An 18570-nucleotide genomic window follows, 5' to 3' on the forward strand; every position below is an offset into this window, starting at 1 on the left:
AATGGCTACCCCATGAAAAATATCTCACATTGGAAGCTTCCTTGTTCTGGGTTCTGCTTTTATCCCCAAGAGTCTCTGTTCTTTAGTAGTATCTACTGGGAGTAGCTTCCTTTTATCATGCCTGGTTCTTCCCTTCCTAATTAACTGCCTACCAATTACTCAGTGAGTTAATTAGCCCCAGGTTCACCTAAGTTATCTCATTTCCCCTTGTGGAGCTTGTCAGAGATAGGCTCAGCTCCTGAACGCTATTCAGGGCCAGCTATCCTCTGACAGTGTCTGAGCCATTTCTTGTGAGAATGAATTAGGTGTATGCCTCTTTCCACACAAAATGGGGATGGTCATAGTACCCAACTTATAACTTTTAGCTCTGTGGTTAAGGCACTCACGGTGGATGTTGGAAATCTAGGTTAAATTCCTCCTTCTGCCTGATGAGGAGAGAGGATTTGAATAGTGGTCCTCCACCTCTCTGGAAAGTGCTTTAATCACTGGGTTATGGGATATTTTGATGTGAGTTGTTCTCAGTCTGGATAAATAAATAGTTAGAGGGACACAGAGACACATAGGTGCTGGAATTAGGGGTGCTGTGGGTGTGGCAGCACCCACTGATTTAAAGTGGTTTTCATCATATACAGGGTTTACAGTTGTGTTTAATGGTTCTCAGCACCCCCATTATAAAAATTGTACCAGCACCTATGCAGAGAAAGTGTGAGAATGAGACTATAGCTTGGTGGCAAGGATACCTGTCCACAAGGTGGGAGACCTAGGAGCCAGTCCCCCTGCTCCAGTGACTAGTTATTTATCCAAAGTTGGAAAACTTCAACGAGAGAGATCCACACCAGAATATCCCATAGCCTGCTGTTTAAGGCACCATCTCCTCCTCCTCCATTTTGAATGAGGCCTGTTCCAGTGGGCATGCTTTAAGGACACTTACCTGATTGGGCCAGGCAGGGAAGATCGGTGAGCAGACACCTCTGTTTTGTAGATCTTGCTGGGGTTTAGGCGTGGGACAGGCCTGCACATGCCCAAACATAGAAACTTAGGTGCCCAGGGAACTTTCACAGTGGAAACATAGGCACTGAGTGACTGTAGCTACCTATAGCATTAGGCAACAACAAAGTGGACGTTTTGTGAACTGCAGTGTTGCCTAAAACTGGGACTTATGCACTTAAGTCCATTTGTGGATCTGGGCCTAGATCCTTTCATATTTTTTCTGTATACTCACTTTTGTTCAAAACACCTCCCTCTCAACATATTATCAATTGGTAATTTAATTAATCTGCTGTTAAGCCCTTCTTTCATTGAAGATCAGAGAGAACACTGAAAAGTGACATCTTGACACATCTTTGTTGTTTTTCATTGCCTTTTGCGTATGTTCCTTCAATAAACCTTCACTCCACACAGTGCTGTTATCCAAACTGATTTTAATTAATTTGGGAGCATAGTTCTGGAGACTGAATTTCATATATTCATCTCTTGAGTCGTGCAAGAATCCAGTTGTACAGATCTCTCGCAACTTACGCGCATTTAACGTGCGTGATTTCAACTTTATGTGTACAGCCGGAGTGGGGGGGATGTGGCCTCAAGCAGGGGGCGTGGCCTCACGATTTAAAGGTCCTGGGCCACCAGCTGTGGCTGGGAGTCCCAGGCCCTTTAAATCACCCAGGCTGGTAGCCCCTGTGGCGAACTAAAGGGCCCGAGGCTCCAGCCACTGTGGAGCTCCGGGCCCTTTAAATGCCAGCCCCAGCCCGGCTGCCAAAGCTGCAGGTGGCATTTAAAGGGCTCCTCCGGGCTCCCCACCGTGGTGGGAAGCCCGACGGAGCCCTTTAAATCCCGGCCGCAGCTCCGATGGGGCCGGGGGGGGGGCATTTAAAGGGCGGCAGGGTTTAAAGGGCTTGGGGATATAATTTTAGCTATACGCGGTTTTCGCCTTACACGATAACCGCAGAACAGAACCCCCACCTATGATAAGACTTGCCTGTATTCCTCTGAGTTCTTAAAGAATTTCACTGGTGGATTGCAGCATTACTTGGAGCCGTTCTTGTCCAAAGCAGACCACAACACATCAAACTTAACATCTGTGCGCTAACGGGTACACAATAAACTTTGGAGTATGTAGCCCCAGAGCATGCAGTAGCTCCTAACCTAAAAGAGAGGCCAATAGATCTGGTCACCTCTTGAAACTGTAGGGTAGAAATGGTCTGTGAAGAAGTAGTAGAGTGAATTTTCTACACAGCTTTGTTTATTACGTTGCACAGGAACTCCATGTGTAACTTAATTGACTAAATGCATCTGTTTTGAGTTGAAAATCTTCTCTTCTGTCTGTAGCTAACTACATTAAATGGATTTTTTGTATTGTTTCCAGAGGTTGCCTGATCAGTCAAGTAGATTGAACCCAGAGCTGAGAGCCAAGAACTCCTGAGTTCTCTTTCTGATTTTTACCACTGTCTAGCCTTGAAAAAGTTACCTGTGGTTCGAGTTTCAGGCCTTTAATCTCCTGGACCAAATTCACTGCTGATATAAGCGAATGCGACTTAATTGACATCAAGGATTTGCAATGAATTTGGTTTTCATAGAATCATAGAAAAATGGAGAAGATATGACTAGTTTACCTTGGAGAGGTGTTGTGAAGATAAATTAGTTAATAAACCTCTTTTAAGAAGAAAAATGTAAAGTATTTTTATTTAGTTGAATAGATAAGATCCATGAGTAAGTGAATGTGCTGAACATTTTATATGCAGCAAATGTGCTTATTGGGTCTTTTTATGTATTTATTTCAGATTTCAGTTGCTTTGGGAACTTCTACAGAAATACAATACAAACATTTAAACAATTCCGTACACAGAAGACTACCCCGTGACTGCTTAGATATTTTTACCCAATATTATAACCACCACCCCAGGAGCCCCAAGACTAACTGTTCCCTCCTTGCAACCTAGAATCCATAAGCCTTCTCAGATTCCCGAGGGTAGGCTTTATCACGTAGAAAGCTTTTAATTTTTATCCTTGCATATATCATTATCTAGAGGAAAACATTAGATAAGTCTCCAGTTGTAATGATGGAAGCTTAATATTAAGCAATATATAATTCAAAGCTGTTTTTTAACCATTAAGATGATTGCCCAAATATCTGACACATTTTAACGTCTAATTCCCAGGGTTTGGGCCAGGGTAGCTCTAGAGATACACGGACTTCCTCTTTTTCATGGTTGATTGCCCTGAACAGCAATAGTACATTGTAACTGATATTCATGGTATAGAGTATAATGAATTATATTATCTTCATGTCCTTGAAATATATTACTTTAATGAGTGATTTTGTTGAGGATCATATGTCTCTAGAGTCATTAACTTAGCTTCTGTATTGTAATACAACAAGATATATACTGTGCTTCTCATGTCTCCTACAATAACTAAATATATGACTGCATTCTGACTTGCAATACATCTTACCTATTGTAGGCAGCAAGTTTAATGCAGAATCCTCAAGTTCAACAACTGTAAGTATTAACATGGAGTTTCAGTGAAAAGAGATGCCAGTGGTGTCTGAGTGGACTAGCAAACCAAAAGCAAATGGCAATGGATTATTAATATTTGTATTATGTTCTTCCTATTATTGGCTTTACAGCTGTACTCTTTGTAACTAGATCTAGTTTCCCCTACAGCTCACTTAATAACTGGTACTCTTTCTAGTAAGCCAGCAAAGAACTACAGTTTGTCACTTAACATGGGGTTCTCAAACTGGGGTCATGAGGTTTTGGGGGGGGTCATGAGCTGTCAATCTCCACCCCAAACCCTGCTTTGCCTCAAGCATTTATAATGGTGTTAAATATATAAAAAAGTGTTCCTAATTTATAAGGGGGGTTGCACTCAGAGGCTTGCTATGTGAAAGGGGTCACCAGTACAAAAGTTTGAAAGCCACTGACTTAAGATAACACCAGTGCTGTGTTAACTGTTCTAGAATGTCGGGGATGATGTCCAATGCCATTGGTGGCCCTGCTGCAGGTGTTGGTGGCCTAACTGATCTGTCAAGCCTCATACATGCGTAAGTGTTGTGAAGATTTACATATTATTTTAATTACCTAACATTTGTAGAAGCAGCACTCAGCTGCTGTTTAAAAGAGACAGTGTCAGGCTGATTTTTAGCCTTTGTGTTCCTGATAACCTTAGATGATTAAACTGTACATCTTACTCTTCATTATTTTATATTTACTTACTTTGTACACTTCATTCATTCAGTTTGAACATGCAAACTGACAGCTCAGTTTCACTTTCTGGTGCTCATGCATTATTTGCTTTTTAGACTCGGCTCATTAGAAGTGCCTGTTTAAATTTTTAGGTGCTTGTATATTTTTCTTCCAAATTGCATTGGACCAGCCTCCTCCAAAAACTTCTTAGTACCCTGCATCTAAAGTCCTGTTCCCTCAAGCCATATTCAGCCTACCCACTTGAGGAAAGGCTATAAGAATGAATAGGTCTTGTTGAGTGATCTGAAATTCAGCAAACTCAGTCTCTGTCAGACCTAGGGCTGCAGTGAGTATGAAAGGCTGAAAATATCCTGCCACGCCAGCTTCCTCCCATTTAAACTCAGAGGGGCTGCTGCTTCAAGCATCATCACATGAGGAGAGAGGTGGTTTCTACAGTAGCCAGGACCATTTTAATAATTCACATTATTGGCAACAAAAGTGCAGATCACTCTGTCAAGGACCCATTCCCTGCCCACCCCCAAAATGGCAGCCTTCCTACCCAATGCACATCAAATTAAAGCAGTATTGGTAGCTACTGCTACCTGGACAAAATTCTCTCAAGAGCTTATTCCTGGAATAACAGAGTTCTTTCAGTAGTTTTTCCTAGTGATCAAGTATTTTGGCTGTCTCATCTGAGGTTAATTTCAGCTAGTTAGCTCAATACAAGCCACAATCCTGGCTAGTCATCACATAAATGCAGATCAGAGACTCTTTGGGTGAAGTGAAGTCCACTTGTAGAGTTGGGTGTTATCAGCATAATGGAGCCTATGTTACCTCACATTCTCCCAATGGCCTCATCTACACATGCACAAAATGGGTAGCAGAATACATCTGATGTGGGGTTTCAGAGATTGTCATTAGGCTAGAAGAGCAATTGACCTAAATTGCCTGCTGGCATCTTTTGGAAGGAAAGGAGCAGTCACTCAAGAGCAGCTTTGTTTACCAATGTTAGTGTCTGCAGGTGAGTCAACAATAGTTCTCATCAAAGGCAACTGAGCGGTCTAAAGATTCAACATGGACACATGTCCATCTATCATCAGAACAGAATTCAACTAGTAAAAGCTATAACACCATGATTATTTTAATACATATCATCCCAGCCATGCTTGCTTTTGCCTTTATTTACATAACATAGCTTCAGCTATCATAAAACTTGCTGTTTTCTTGCTGCGTGCCAATTATTTTTCACTTATTGATTTACAAAAAACTGTTCAACACAGGGGACAGCAGTTTGCACAACAGATACAGCAGCAGAATCCAGAGCTCATAGAACAACTGAGAAATCATGTCCGGAGCAGATCTTTCAGTGGCAGCACTGAAGAGCATTCCTGATTTCAAGGAGGCATGTGGTTGTAGAACTAGAAATGTGAATGGTATATAATCCCAAAATGCACACAGTAGCTAGTAGCAAATGCATCATTGTAACTACTCTGTTTGGACGTGAGACAGAAAATCCTTTGTGTCTGTTCGTTAAACAAGGATAAATCTGTTAAACAGATCTGTTGCACACAAGTTTGAACATATGTGTATATATAGTGAATTATTTATAAATTAATATATATATTAAATACATTGACTTAAACTTCCGGTATATAAAAATGATCATTTTTAGGCTTTTCAAATTAATGAACACTATCTATTAATGGATGTTAAAACTTGCCATCTCTTTTAAAGAGAGACTACTTACTATGGACCAAGGCTGTGCATTGGAGTGATCTACAGGGCTGCTGTGGGGGGAAGTGAGGCTAATGCTTTAATGGGTGCTGGTATGCCTGCATAGAAATTTAGTTTTAAAAATTACATTGTAAAAGGCCAATAGTTCAGTAGTGAAGGTTTGCATAGCTCTGCTTCTTACCAGATCTGCTATGAAACAATAGATCTGACCAACACTCTGCTTCTTGTGATGAGCCTATGGGGGTGATGGAGTGCAATGTGGATTTAAAACATGTGCCGGAGGGTCAGTCCTATGACTCTGTAGCACTGAGAGTCCCTAGGGTTTGTTGAGAGGTTTTTGCTATCAGCATCACATGCCTTTCAACTTTACCTGGTGGGAAGAAGGTGGGTGGTAGAGCCTAGGGATGATTAAGAGTTGCGCATACAGAGAGGATGATAAAACTGTGGTAGGAGGAAGATATGTAGCAATCAGAGGAAGAGACCAGGCCAACGGAGAAGGAAAGAGGAATTTCTACTGCTATATATGTCCCAAAATCATCTTAGTAGCCCTGGAGGTGTCCATTATGGCACTAAAAGCATAGGCATGGAAAGTTGTACTTCATTCTTGTGTGTATGCAACATGAATTTAAGAATCCTTAACTGTGATTAGTTAAACTGGTCACACGCCTACACAAGTCATTAGCACTGAAAACTTAGGTGATTAGAACAAATCAATATGTACCATAGTGTAGTAAATCACTGGCTAAGGAAAAAAACAGTTAAGGATTTTTGAAGATTAATTATGTAACTTGTATATTTTAAATAAGTGATTAATGGTGAAAGGGCCATGAAATAGTTCTTCCTATGTTCCTCTTCTCAGCTCTCCTAACCTGAAACTTTCAGACCTCCTTGTTTTTCTGTATTTTTTCTTTAATATTTTGTAACCTGTTTCCTTTCAGTTTGCTGTTCATGCCACCTACTGCTGCTGGATACACTTAAGCTTGGTCTATTCCAGTGTTTTTCAATGACTGGTCCATTAACCTGCGCTGGTTCCTGAGATCTCCCTGCCACAATTTAGGAAGGCAGCAAGCTGGTCCCTGGTATCAAAGAGGTTGTGAAACACTGGTCTATACTACTACCTTTTGTCAGTATAACTACTATGTCACTCAGAGTTGTGGAAGATCCATACTCCTGAGCAATGCGCTTATACTGACCTAACCTCTGGGGTAGACAGCACTAGATTGACATAGCTACTGCTTTCTCAGGAAGGTGGAGTACCTGTGCTGACTGCGGAAGCTCTCTTGCATATGTAGTGTCTTTGCTAAGCGCTAGTGAGAAGACATTGTGCGGAATGTAAGCGAGAGCAGAATTTAGAACTAAGGCAGAAGCTCCTTTCTGAGTTTGGTGATGGGAGGGTAAAAATTCCCAATTTTGTCAGGCTGTATATATTGCACAGGGGGAAATGTGCAGACATGAAAATCAGATTAACATCCATTGCATAAGACTTTATATTTTATTAATTAAATAACTCTTACATGGCATTAGATTATTAGCTTTATTTTTTCTAAAAATAATGCTATTTATAATTGCACTGCGTGCTCATTAATGTACTCTGGGGTGCATTGGAGATATTAGGCAAACACCCCTAAGCTCTAAATTGAATCAGTGCTATTCTGATTTATTGGCTGATCACATGGAAAGAAGTGTTTACACTGGCTATGTGTCTGCCTTTTCTGTACTTTAGATTTTTTCAGTTGTAGTTCAGGTAACTAATATCTGCCTTTAGGCAGATTGTTTTTACTAAAAAAAGGAATTATTGCTTTTTATAAAAAATCTGAGAATTAAGCCCCAAATAATATAGTTACATTAGGAATCTACAGATGCAGAAATCATTTGGCAGATTTTTTCCATAATGCACTCTTTGAACAGACTACACAGTGTATTCTCCACTATACTTCACCCTTCCAGATTTTCAGCAACTCCAAGGTCAATTCCATTTTTTTTGCACTAAATTTAATAAAGGAAACAAAACAAAAGTGGGGCTTTACAGAAGCAAAGGATGTGACCCAGTATATTTACCCTTGTGTTCTGACAATCTTCATTTAATATTTTAGTTTTCTTACGCTCTCCTACTAAAAAATCTTTTGTAGTAGAGTGTCTTTAATGATGGTTAAGTATAATAATCCTAAACTATACTCTTCTGTATAACAATGATATAAACAAAGGTTGCTTGTAGGAGTTCAAAACAGCCACTCTTTCTGCTTGTAGTTTATGTACATGCTGCTACTGAGTATTCTGCAGATGTCTGTGTTCTGGTAGAGCCAGCCCTGTCAAACTGCTCTGAAGTAGTTATCACTAATGCTATGAACTGTACTCTTGGAACAATGCTTATTAGAAGTTGTAACTTCCATTTCACATACCACACTGTTAAGAACATGAGTCTTATTCCAGCATCTGTAACAAGAATGCTCGTTTTTAGATTTTTGATGGCATTACCTAATGCAGGAACATGTCACAACTGACAATAGAAAACTTGCAACCGTCTATTATATTTTGCATATGAGCAGATGGGACTTAATAGCTTAAAAAAACCAAATTCCCTAATGGACAGTAGCTGTCATTAACTACTCTTTCCATTTAAGTCCAGGAAGAGTTTTCATTCATGCTAAAATGTATTTTGCCACTCTGCAGGCTACATATTCACAATGTCATAACTTGTTTTAATCAGTGATTGAAGAGAGAGCTTGGGTACTTTGAATGTTGAAAAAAATTCATACTGATAAGTGGTAAACCATGACCTAAACAAATATTGCTTTCCTTTTAGACCAAATGCAGTTTATCAGTGAACTAAATAAATAATTATGCATTTAAAATGTTTGGTTTGTTTGGTTTCTGCAGCAACAAATTCATGTGGTAAGCAGTGGAAAAGGGGGAAATATCTTGCAAAATAATTTAGAGTTTACTTTATTCGCACACTTAAAATATGAATTTACAACAGGTTTGTGTGGAAATGTTTTATTTTCATCTGTTTGATGTCTCTCTCGAAAAATACAACTAAAGTTGTACTTCAGCACACAGCACCAAACAAGCATTTTCTTTTGCTAAAATGCAATTTTGGGTTTTTGATCAAGGGAGAGAGAGGGTGGCCATATGGTTACATCTCCTTAAACTTGTGTTAGAACCTGAGTATGTTCAAAATGATTTTTTTGGGGGGGTAGGGGGTTGGGAGGGCGGCACAGTAGTTTTCTTTTCTCTTATTACTCCATTGAACTCCGTGGATTACGTGAAAGCATGTTGCCCTCTATTAACTACCTGAAGTTTAGAAGGAATATAAGATTATTTCTGTAGCTGCATTCTTTAGCTTTTGCTCAACTGATAGATGCATGTTGATTATTCATTGGGGGAATTTTAAAATATTGTACGCAGAATTCTTAATTTTTTAGTGCAGAATTCCCCCAGGAGTACAACATGCAGAGTGAAGGAGGCTGTACTGTTCACATATACATGGCAACTTAGCTACTTTAGGAGTAAGCTATCAATCAAGCATATATTGATTAAAACAGCTCTGAAAGAGTAAGTTCAGCTTGGCCACTACCACTCGCTCTCTTAATTTAGTAATCTGGTAATGATCCATCCAGGACCGGCGCTAGGAGTTTTAGCGCCCTAGGCGCACGGCAATTTCGCCGCCCCGCGCGCTGGTCCTGCGGGTCAGGTGGAGCTGCCGCAGTCATGCCTGCGGGAGGTCCACTGGAGCCGCGCGAGCAGCTGACCGTCCGCAGCCATGACTGCGGCAGCTCCACCAGAGCCGCCCACCAATAATCCTGGCGCCCTAGGCGATTGCCTAGGCCGCCTAAATGAAAGCACCAGCCCTGGATCCATCCCATATATTTAAAAAAAACCTCTCCATTTACCTACACTAAAGAAAAAAAGATGATGATAATATTGGAAAGTCTAAAATAAACATTTCAAACTAGGCAAGATTGCTGTGTGATAACCCTGGGGGAAAATGTGAAAAGCCAGAGAGAAGGACTTTTCTTTATTTAGTAATAGTCTTGAAAATAACTTGGATGTAGGAACTGGCCACTTCGGGTAAGCGTGAAATTACCAATCTAGACAAGGCCACGGGGAAAAATGTTTACTGTGTGAATACAAAAAATATAGAACCCCCTGCCCCTCCCCCCCAAATCATTCTAATTGTGTATCAGGTAATTTCCAAGAGTATTCAGTGACAGGGGGCGGATCTTGCAGGGAGGTCTTTAAGGTTGGTGTGTGTCTATCACTATCCTGCACAGAGAGGGCAAAGTGTGCAGAGTGCTTGTGTGTGACAGGAGGTATTGGTTTCAGGGATCTGAGTTACAGCAGAAAAAATTGCTGCTTGCTAAGGGCCGGTAGGGGAGAGGTGCCTCACAATCCTGGGTACCCAGAGGGAGCATCACAGTAGTGAGCAGGGAATCTGGGAAAGAGATTGGAGCCATGGGGTGCTTGCATGCTGGAGTTCAAGTCCAAATCCTCAATTCCCTGACAGAAGAAGGATGAAAATGAGAACTGAATTCTAATTTAACCAAAAAAAAAAAACAAACCACACCCTTGCCATTTAGAGGCTAGTCTCTCCAAATTAAAGCAGCTCTGCAGTCAATGCCACAATGGGCACTCCTTTAAAGCCAACGGTGAAGTAGATAATAACTTCATTCTTATGATGGCTGCATATTCAATACAATAGTGCAAGAAATCTTGACAGCTGCATTTTCAGACTTTAAAGATTTTATTTTCAAACAGATAAAATACGTATAGTTATCTCTTTAAAACATATTTTAAAACATTCCAAAAATGCTCACAAGACAAAAATAAACAAACATACTTATACTGTTTTCAGATGTTTTAAACATGATTTTGCCATCATTCAGATGTAAAATTTAGGAAGTTGGTCCAAGAAACCCCAGGGGAAATGTTAAAAGGATTTTTCTTCAATGTTCTTCTTTTACTTTTGAAGAAATTACACAGACTTGTGCAATATCATCATACTCGTATGTTCTCTTCAAAAACGTGTCCATTAGTCTTAAGCCAGAGACACTCTAATGGGAAAAAGATGTGCACAAATTTTAGTAAGTGGATAAGAATAAGTTTTGCACTACTGTGACCACAAAATAGTCTCTCTCTCTCTCTCTATATATATCATAGTTATGTTGTTAAACTGTAATGTCTCTTACTTGTAGTCCCTGTACTGAAGACAATAGTGTAAGTGCAAGATGGAGGGATGAACTGGGGTGTAGCTTTCCAAGCTGTCTTCCTGAAACTCCACACCAGTGGATGGAATTAGTATTGCACATTTCCAAAACCAGATCCATAGTTCTTTCACTGCTAGATGAAAGCAAACAGTAAGGAATAAATCTAGTTCTTTACCATTCAAGAAAGACTGCAAAAGTACAATAGCTTGATGATTCTGAGAGCACTCATTAGAAACTCCTGATATGAATGGTTTATTACTAAAGTTAGGGTGATCTATTACAAGTCACTAAGTCTCAAAAGTTACTCAGTTACATATTGTTTTCATAGATTTTAAGGTCAGAAGGGACCATTATGATCTAGTCTGACCTCCTGCACAATGCAGGCCACAGAATCTCACCCACCCACTCCTTTATCAAACCTGTGTCTAAGCCAATGAAGTCCTCAAATCATGGTTTAAAGACTTCAAGATGCAGAGAATCTTCCAGCAAATGACCCATACCTACACTGCAGAGGAAGGCAAAAAAGCCCTAGGGCCTTTGCCTATCTGCCTTGGAGGAAAATTCCTTCCCAACCCCAAATATGGTGATCAGCTAAACCCTTAGCATGTGGGTAAGACTCATCAGCCAGACACCCAGTAAAGAATTCTCTGTAGTAACTCAAATCCCACCCCATCTCACAGCCCATCACAAGCCATTGGGCATATTTACAGCTAGTAGTCAAAGACCAATTAATTGCCCAAATTAGGCTATCCAATTATACCATCCCCTCCATAAAGTTATCAAACTTAAGTCTTGAAGCCCGATATATCTTTTGCCCCCACTAGTCCCCTTGGAAGGCTGTTCCAGAACTTCACTCCTCTGATGGTTAGAAACCTTCGTCTAATTTCAAGTTTAAACTTCCTGATAGCCAGTTTATATCCATTTGTTCTTGTGTCCACATTGGTACTGAGCTAAAATAATCCCTCCCCCTCCCTGGTATTTATTCCTCTGATATATTTATAGAGGGCAATCATATCTACCCTCAGCCTTCTTTTGGTTAGGCTAAACAAGTCAAGCTCTTTGAGTCTCCTTTCATAAGACAGGTTTCCATTTCTCAGATCATCCTAGTAGCCCTTCTCTGTACCTGTTCCAGTTTGAATTCATCTTTCTTAAACATGGGAGACCAGAACTGCACACAGTATTCCAGATGAGGTCTCACCAGTGCCTTGTATAATGGTATTAACATCTCCTTATCTCTACTGGAAATACCTCGCCTGATGCATCCTAAAACTGCATTAGCTTTTTTAATGGCCATATCACATTGTGATCACCCAATACTCAGAGGTTCTTCTCTTCCTCTGTTACTTCCAACTGATGCATCCCCAGTTTATAACAATAATTCTTGTTATTAATCCCTAAATGCATGACCTCACACTTTTCACTATTAAATTTCATCCTATTACTATTAGTTCAGTTTACAAGGTCATCCAGATCTTCCTGTATGATATCCCGGGCCTTCTCTGTATTGGCAATACCTCCCAGCTTTGTGTCATCCGCAAACTTTATTAGCACATTCCCACTTTTTGTGCCAAGGTCAGTAATAAAAAGATTAAATAGGATTGGTCCCAAAACTGATCCTTGAGGAACTCCACTAGTAACCTCCCTCCAGCCTGACAGTTCACCTTTCAGTACGACCCGTTGTAGTCTCCCCTTTAACCAGTTCCTTATCCACCTTTCAATTTTCATATTGATCTCCATCTTTTCCAATTTAACTAATAATTCCCCATGTGGAACCGTGTCAAATGCCTTACTAACATTGAGGTAAATTAAGGAAACGCAGTGGATCTAGTCTAAAAAACCTGTTACCTTCTCAAAGAAGGAGATCAGGTTGGTTTAGCACGATGTACCTTTTGTAAAACCACATTGTATTTTGTCCCAATTACCATTGACCTCAATGTTCTTAACTACTTTCTCTTTCAAATTTTTTTCCAAGACCTTGCATACTACAGATGTTAAACTAACTGGCCTGCAGTTGCCTGGATCACTTTTTTTTCCCTTTCTTAAAGATAGGAACTATGTTAGCAATTCTTCAGTCATACGGTACAACTCTTGAGTTTACAGATTCATTAAAAATTCTTGCTAATGGGCTTGCAATTTCATGTGCCAGTTTCTTTAATATTCTTTGATGAAGATTATCTGGGCCCCCCGATTTAGTCCGATTAAGCTGTTCGAGTTTGGCTTCTACCTCTAATGTGGTATTATCTACCTCCATATCCTCATTCCCATTTGTCATCCTACTATTATCCCTAAACTCCTCATTAGCCTCATTAAAGACTGAGGCCAAATATTTGTTTAGATACTGGGCCATGCCTCGATTATTTTTAACCTCCACTCCATCCTCCATGTTTAGCGGTCTCACTTCTTTCTTGGTTTTAAACATGAAAGAATTGTACAGTGAGATGGTAGCCATGCTGGGACACCAAAATATCACTTACACGTGAGACAAGAACAAGACGACTACCAAAAAAGGTAAATGCAGAATAATTTCTCTTTTACTTCCTGACATCAGCTACAGCTGAGAATTACTTTTACAATCCTACTGCAGCATGACACTTACAAGACACATCAAGTGTAAACGTGATATTCAAGACTTAGATAGATTTAATTTTTTAAAAAACATCTGGACAATGCTTCTGGGGGGTTGCAGGGTAAGTGACAGTTAAAGTTGACACTGAAGGTATCCTGCATTCTTAAGTAGTTTAACTTAATGCTTATATTTACGCGAACAGTGTAAGATATTTTGTAACTTAACACTTGTATCCACATTAATGTACAAGATTGCAGTTACACAGTCTTTCACCACAGAATTTTGGCAACATCCAAAGCCATTCCAGCAGTATCACCATCACCTTTGGTGGAATTATAGCTTTATGATCACTTTAATTTACTCTAATATAAATATAATTCAAACAACAAAAGGTAACAATATGTGGCATTACTATATATCTATATAGATATATATCTACAAAAATGCATGTTTAAAATTTACTTTAGCAGCAAGCATTAAAGAAACCAAACTTCCCCTATCAAAAAAAGCGCAAAAACCAATTGCTATTACCTGCAATTCGTTATTTTACACGTAATGTCAAAAGGCTCTTCCAGGTTTACAGTATCTGGTATTGTCTCCAAAGAAAGTCTTACATCACCATAACCTGGAGCCTGCAGAGGTACAAGAATACTTAGCTTTTCAAGTCATTGGTAACAAAGCTGAAATACTGTATTGAACTTTAATTTAGTCTAGTCTAACAAATTTAAACTAAGGCCATGTCTACACTTACAAGCTTACAACAGCACAACTGTATGGATACAGCTGTGCTGCTGTAAAAGGGCTTGTGTAGCCACATTATAATGATGGGAGAGAGGTCTCCTGTCAACATAATAAAACCAACTCAACTAGTGGCGGCAGCTATGTCGGCGGAAGAACGTCTCCTGCTGATATAGCACTGTACACACGAGCACTTATGCTGGCAATAAACTTATGTCATTCTGGGACTGTTTTTTTCACACCTTTGAGTGACAAAAGTTTTGCTGACATAAGTGCTAGTGTAGACATGGCCTAAGAAATAGAAAGAAAAATAAATTTATCACAAGTTAAGATGGGGAAAGAGTCATAGGAAAAATAGCAAGATCTGAATTATACACGCCTTCTGACGAAGTGGGTATTCACCCACGAAGGTTTATGGTCCAATACTTCTGTTAGTCTATAAGGTGCCACACGACTCTTTGTTGCTTTTTACAGATCCAGACTAACATGCCTACCCCTCTGATACTTGACACTCCTTATGATTAAGTTTTCCAATTTCTTAATTTAAGTTTTGAATGTGAGCCACATTTCACTCTGGGAGGGTGATAAAATCTTACTTGTTCTCAAAAGCAAACAACAGTGTGGATAATGGAAATATACGTTTCCCCACACCATCCCACTAATACGTCTCATCCTGGACAGAGTTGTCTCACCCATAGAATTGATGATAATTCAATCTCTATATCCTTTGTCTGGAGAACATCTACTAGGACTGCCAAAAATATTGCCAGTAACTGCCAGCTAGGGTGGCATTTGATGTCAACACTTGTCCACTATAATTTGAATTGAGACTCAAGTCATTTTACACAGCTCACTGATTAGCCATCATCTGGCAGCGGCTTTGGTTACTACCAGCTTGGGATGAACTCAAGCCAGCAAATGAGATTAAAAGCTTTATGTTCTATTTCCAAAAGCGTTAACTATCCATTCCCATCTGCCTTTTTTCTTTCTTTCCTCTCCTGAGTCTCACTGAGATGAAGCACTAGGGTAGCGGTGGTATGTTTATTATAAGTTTTCCTGTATGAAATATAACTTTTCACATGGCATCCTTCAGCAAGTATCACAGAACATTTTACAAAGAAGTGATGCAAAAAAATAATGATTGACAGAGTGGGGAATACATACTTGCTGGCAGGCTGAAAGGCATATATAACAGAGAGAAATATGATTAATTTTTAAAAGTGTAGATGTGCAAGAAAAGCCTGTCTTGAACACACTGAAGTGAGCAGAGAAGTACTAAACACATTTGAAGAGCTGAAACAGTTGCTTAAGAGAGAATTCCAGATCAATAGAGCAGCTATAAAAAAGGGCAGCTCCTAACTTATGGGATTTGAGGGGAAGAGACATAAGAGGCTGTCATAACTATAAAGGGAAGGGAACAGCCCTCCTGTGTACAATTCTATAAAATCCCTCATGGCCAGAGACACCAAAATCCTTTTACCTGTAAAGGGTTAAGAAGCTCAGGAAACCTGGCTGACACCTGACCCAAAGGACCAATAAGGGGACAAGATACTTTCAAATTTTAGTGGGGGGGAAGTCTTGTTTGTGCTCTTTGTTTTGGGGGTTGTTCGCTCTTGGGACTAAGAGGGACCAGACATCAATCCAGGCTTTCCAAACCTTTCTGAACCAGTCCCTCATATTTCAAACTTGTAAGTAACAGCCAGGCAAAGCGTGTTAGTCTTATTTTTGTTTTCTCAGCTTGTAAATGTTCCTTTTTGCCGAGAGGATTTTACCTCTGTTTGCTGTAACTTTGAACCTAAGGCTAGAGGGGGTTCCTCTGGGCTATATGAATCTGATTACCCTGTAAAGTATTTTCCATCCTGATTTTACAGAGATGATTTTTACCTTTCTTTTTAAGAACCTGATTGATTTTTCCTTGTTTTAAGATCCAAGGGGATTGGATCTGGACTCACCAGGAATTGGTGGGGGAAAGGAGGGGGGGATGGTTAAATTCTCCTTATGTTAAGATCCAAGGGGTTGGATCGGTGTTCATCAGGAACTTGGTGAAAAAGCCTCTCAAGACTACCCAGGGAGGGGAAGGTTTTTGGGGGAAAAAGCAGTGTTCCAGACACTGAGGAATCTGGATGGTGGCAGCGAACCCAGATCTGAGCTGCTAGTTAGAAGTGTTATGCAGGTCCCCACATCTGTACCCTAAAGTTCAGAGTGGGGGAGGAACCTTGACAGAGGCGAACGCAGGAGACGCAGGCTAAAATGGGCCAAATGGGCCATGTTTTCAGTTGGATTGGGAGATAGGAATCCAGTGAAGGTGAGGAAGAATGGAAAGGATCTGATCCCATTTAATAAATGAGAGGGTAGTTTGGCCATAGTATTTATCACAAACCAAGGAGTAGGTAGTGCTACCTAGTGGCCAGAGCAGAATCAGAGGGCAGAACTGGAGGTGTGGTCAGGAGGCAAGCCAGTGGTCAGAACCAGGAATTAGGAATGAAGAGTTCACAGGTAGGCAGAGTCTAGGGCTGGAGTGGAGCAGGCCAGGGGTAGAGAAAGGGTTAGGTAAGAAGCAGGTCTGGAACACATTGAGCAGCCATTGTACTGCTGCTGCTAAGGGCTTTAATGATCAACTGTTGGTTCTTCTGACCAATCAGGTAGCAGAGTCACTTAGTGAGGGCTTATTGGGTCCACTCCAGCTCATTCAGGTACTAGCCCCAAATCAGCTGAGATCCTGACAGTATTCTAGACTCTCTCAAGACTAGGGATTAAGAAAAACAGCAGTGCCATTCAGCAGTAGAATGTTATGTCTAGCAGCATCTTACAGAATTAAGATGGTAAGACAGAGCTGATGAGTCAGAGGAGAGATGGATATCACATGCACAAAGCAATATCTAACGTTGAAGTTAACAATTAGACATTCCAGAATGAGAAAGAGGCCAAAAGTGAAGCCCTGAGATACAAGAAAATGGACTGGAACATCGAAGTTTTCATCAGAAATGAAAGTTAGCAGATATTAAGGGTGATATCCTGGACCCACTGAAACTCCCATTAAGTGATGGCAGAAGTGATAAGCAGTAAAATTAGGTTAGAGGAGAAAACGAATGAAGAGGAATCTAGCAAGGAAGTAGTTTGATGGGACTGAAAGGTCAGAGAAGAGAAGTGTGGGAGTCAGGCTGTAATTGGATAGAGAGAAAAATGAGCCATTTGTGCGCCACACAGCATGTATCTTTGGAATAGCTAAGTGTAGAAAACGCCTCACAGCTCTCATTAGAAAGAGGGCTACTGTGAACCACTGGTTTACAACAAAACTAGAAGTGAACCCAGCTCTGAAATTTGGAGATTCATTATATAGACAGCTTCAGTTTCAATATGCCCAATGAAGAGGAAATTGAGGAGTATCATTGGCTTTTCAAGCACCAGCAGCTGGAGTTAAGCTACTGGAGATAATCAAATTACCAAATAAGTGTCCAGTGAGGAAGAGGACAGAATGAAAGAACTCTGATTTTAGGTGGAAAAAGTCTGTTTCAAGGGGAAAGAGGAATTTGCGATAAGGTAGGCTGAAGATGAGAGAGTTGGTTGACAAAGGACAGGAAGTTATAAACAAGCAGGCTAGAGGTTCATCAGTATACCTATGAAGCCCTAAGGATAAAAATAATGACATCTACAAAATCCTAGCATACTAGATGAAAGGTGCTTACAGAAGGGACCATTTCCAGTTGGATGCGGGGGGGGGGGGGGAGGGAAGGGGAAGGGGTGAGAGAAGAGAGGAGAGGAAGAGATACTTGATGTACATACATACAAGTAAAAAGGAAAAGAAATGTCAGTAATTCAATGTGAACTTACAAGTGACTGTCAGAGTGGCAATTCTGCATTTCAGGTTTGTCTCTCATTGATTCCATATCAGAAGTACTGTTTACAACGAGACAAGTTAGGTGAGGTAATATCTTCTATTGGACCACCTGGTGGTGGAAGGTACAACCTTTCAAGTATCTTAAGAGCTCTGTGAGCCTGAAAAGGTTACACCTGCCAGTAACAGAAGATATTAACTCACCTACCTTGTCTCTCTCAGATCTTGGGGCCAAGACAGCTACACCACCACTGCAAACAACTGGTTACAAAGACACCTTTTTCCTGACTGCTAGTTCTGGAAGTGCAG

General features: G+C 40.3%; 2 protein-coding genes across 7 annotated transcripts in view; one reads left to right on the forward strand and one right to left on the reverse strand.

Annotated features, from left to right (window-relative positions):
* SGTB (small glutamine rich tetratricopeptide repeat containing beta) overlaps positions 1-8894 on the forward strand; it is a 48095-nt gene extending 39201 nt beyond the window's left edge. For all 3 annotated transcript variants that reach the window (XM_030566825.1, XM_030566827.1, XM_030566826.1), the window contains exons 9-11: positions 3460-3497; positions 3959-4042; positions 5465-8894. In XM_030566825.1, the coding sequence (XP_030422685.1) occupies positions 3460-3497; positions 3959-4042; positions 5465-5576 (234 nt within the window). In that variant the 3' untranslated portion in view covers positions 5577-8894. The remainder of the gene's footprint in view (positions 1-3459; positions 3498-3958; positions 4043-5464) is intronic.
* A 1768-nt stretch (positions 8895-10662) lies between these two features.
* The window catches only part of TRAPPC13 (trafficking protein particle complex 13), a 42864-nt gene continuing 34956 nt past the window's right edge, over positions 10663-18570 (reverse strand). For 2 of the 4 annotated variants that reach the window (XM_030566514.1, XM_030566512.1), the window contains 3 exons: positions 14220-14320; positions 11105-11252; positions 10663-10969 (listed from right to left, as the gene is read on the reverse strand). In XM_030566514.1, the coding sequence (XP_030422374.1) occupies positions 10862-10969; positions 11105-11252; positions 14220-14320 (357 nt within the window). In that variant the 3' untranslated portion in view covers positions 10663-10861. Of the gene's footprint in view, positions 10970-11104; positions 11256-14219; positions 14321-18570 lie in introns of all 4 variants that reach the window. The other 2 variants (XM_030566513.1, XM_030566511.1) reach the window with 1 other exon arrangement.

Source organism: Gopherus evgoodei, chromosome 6 (genome assembly GCF_007399415.2).
Source record: "Gopherus evgoodei ecotype Sinaloan lineage chromosome 6, rGopEvg1_v1.p, whole genome shotgun sequence".
NCBI classification, from domain to species: domain Eukaryota; kingdom Metazoa; phylum Chordata; order Testudines; family Testudinidae; genus Gopherus; species Gopherus evgoodei.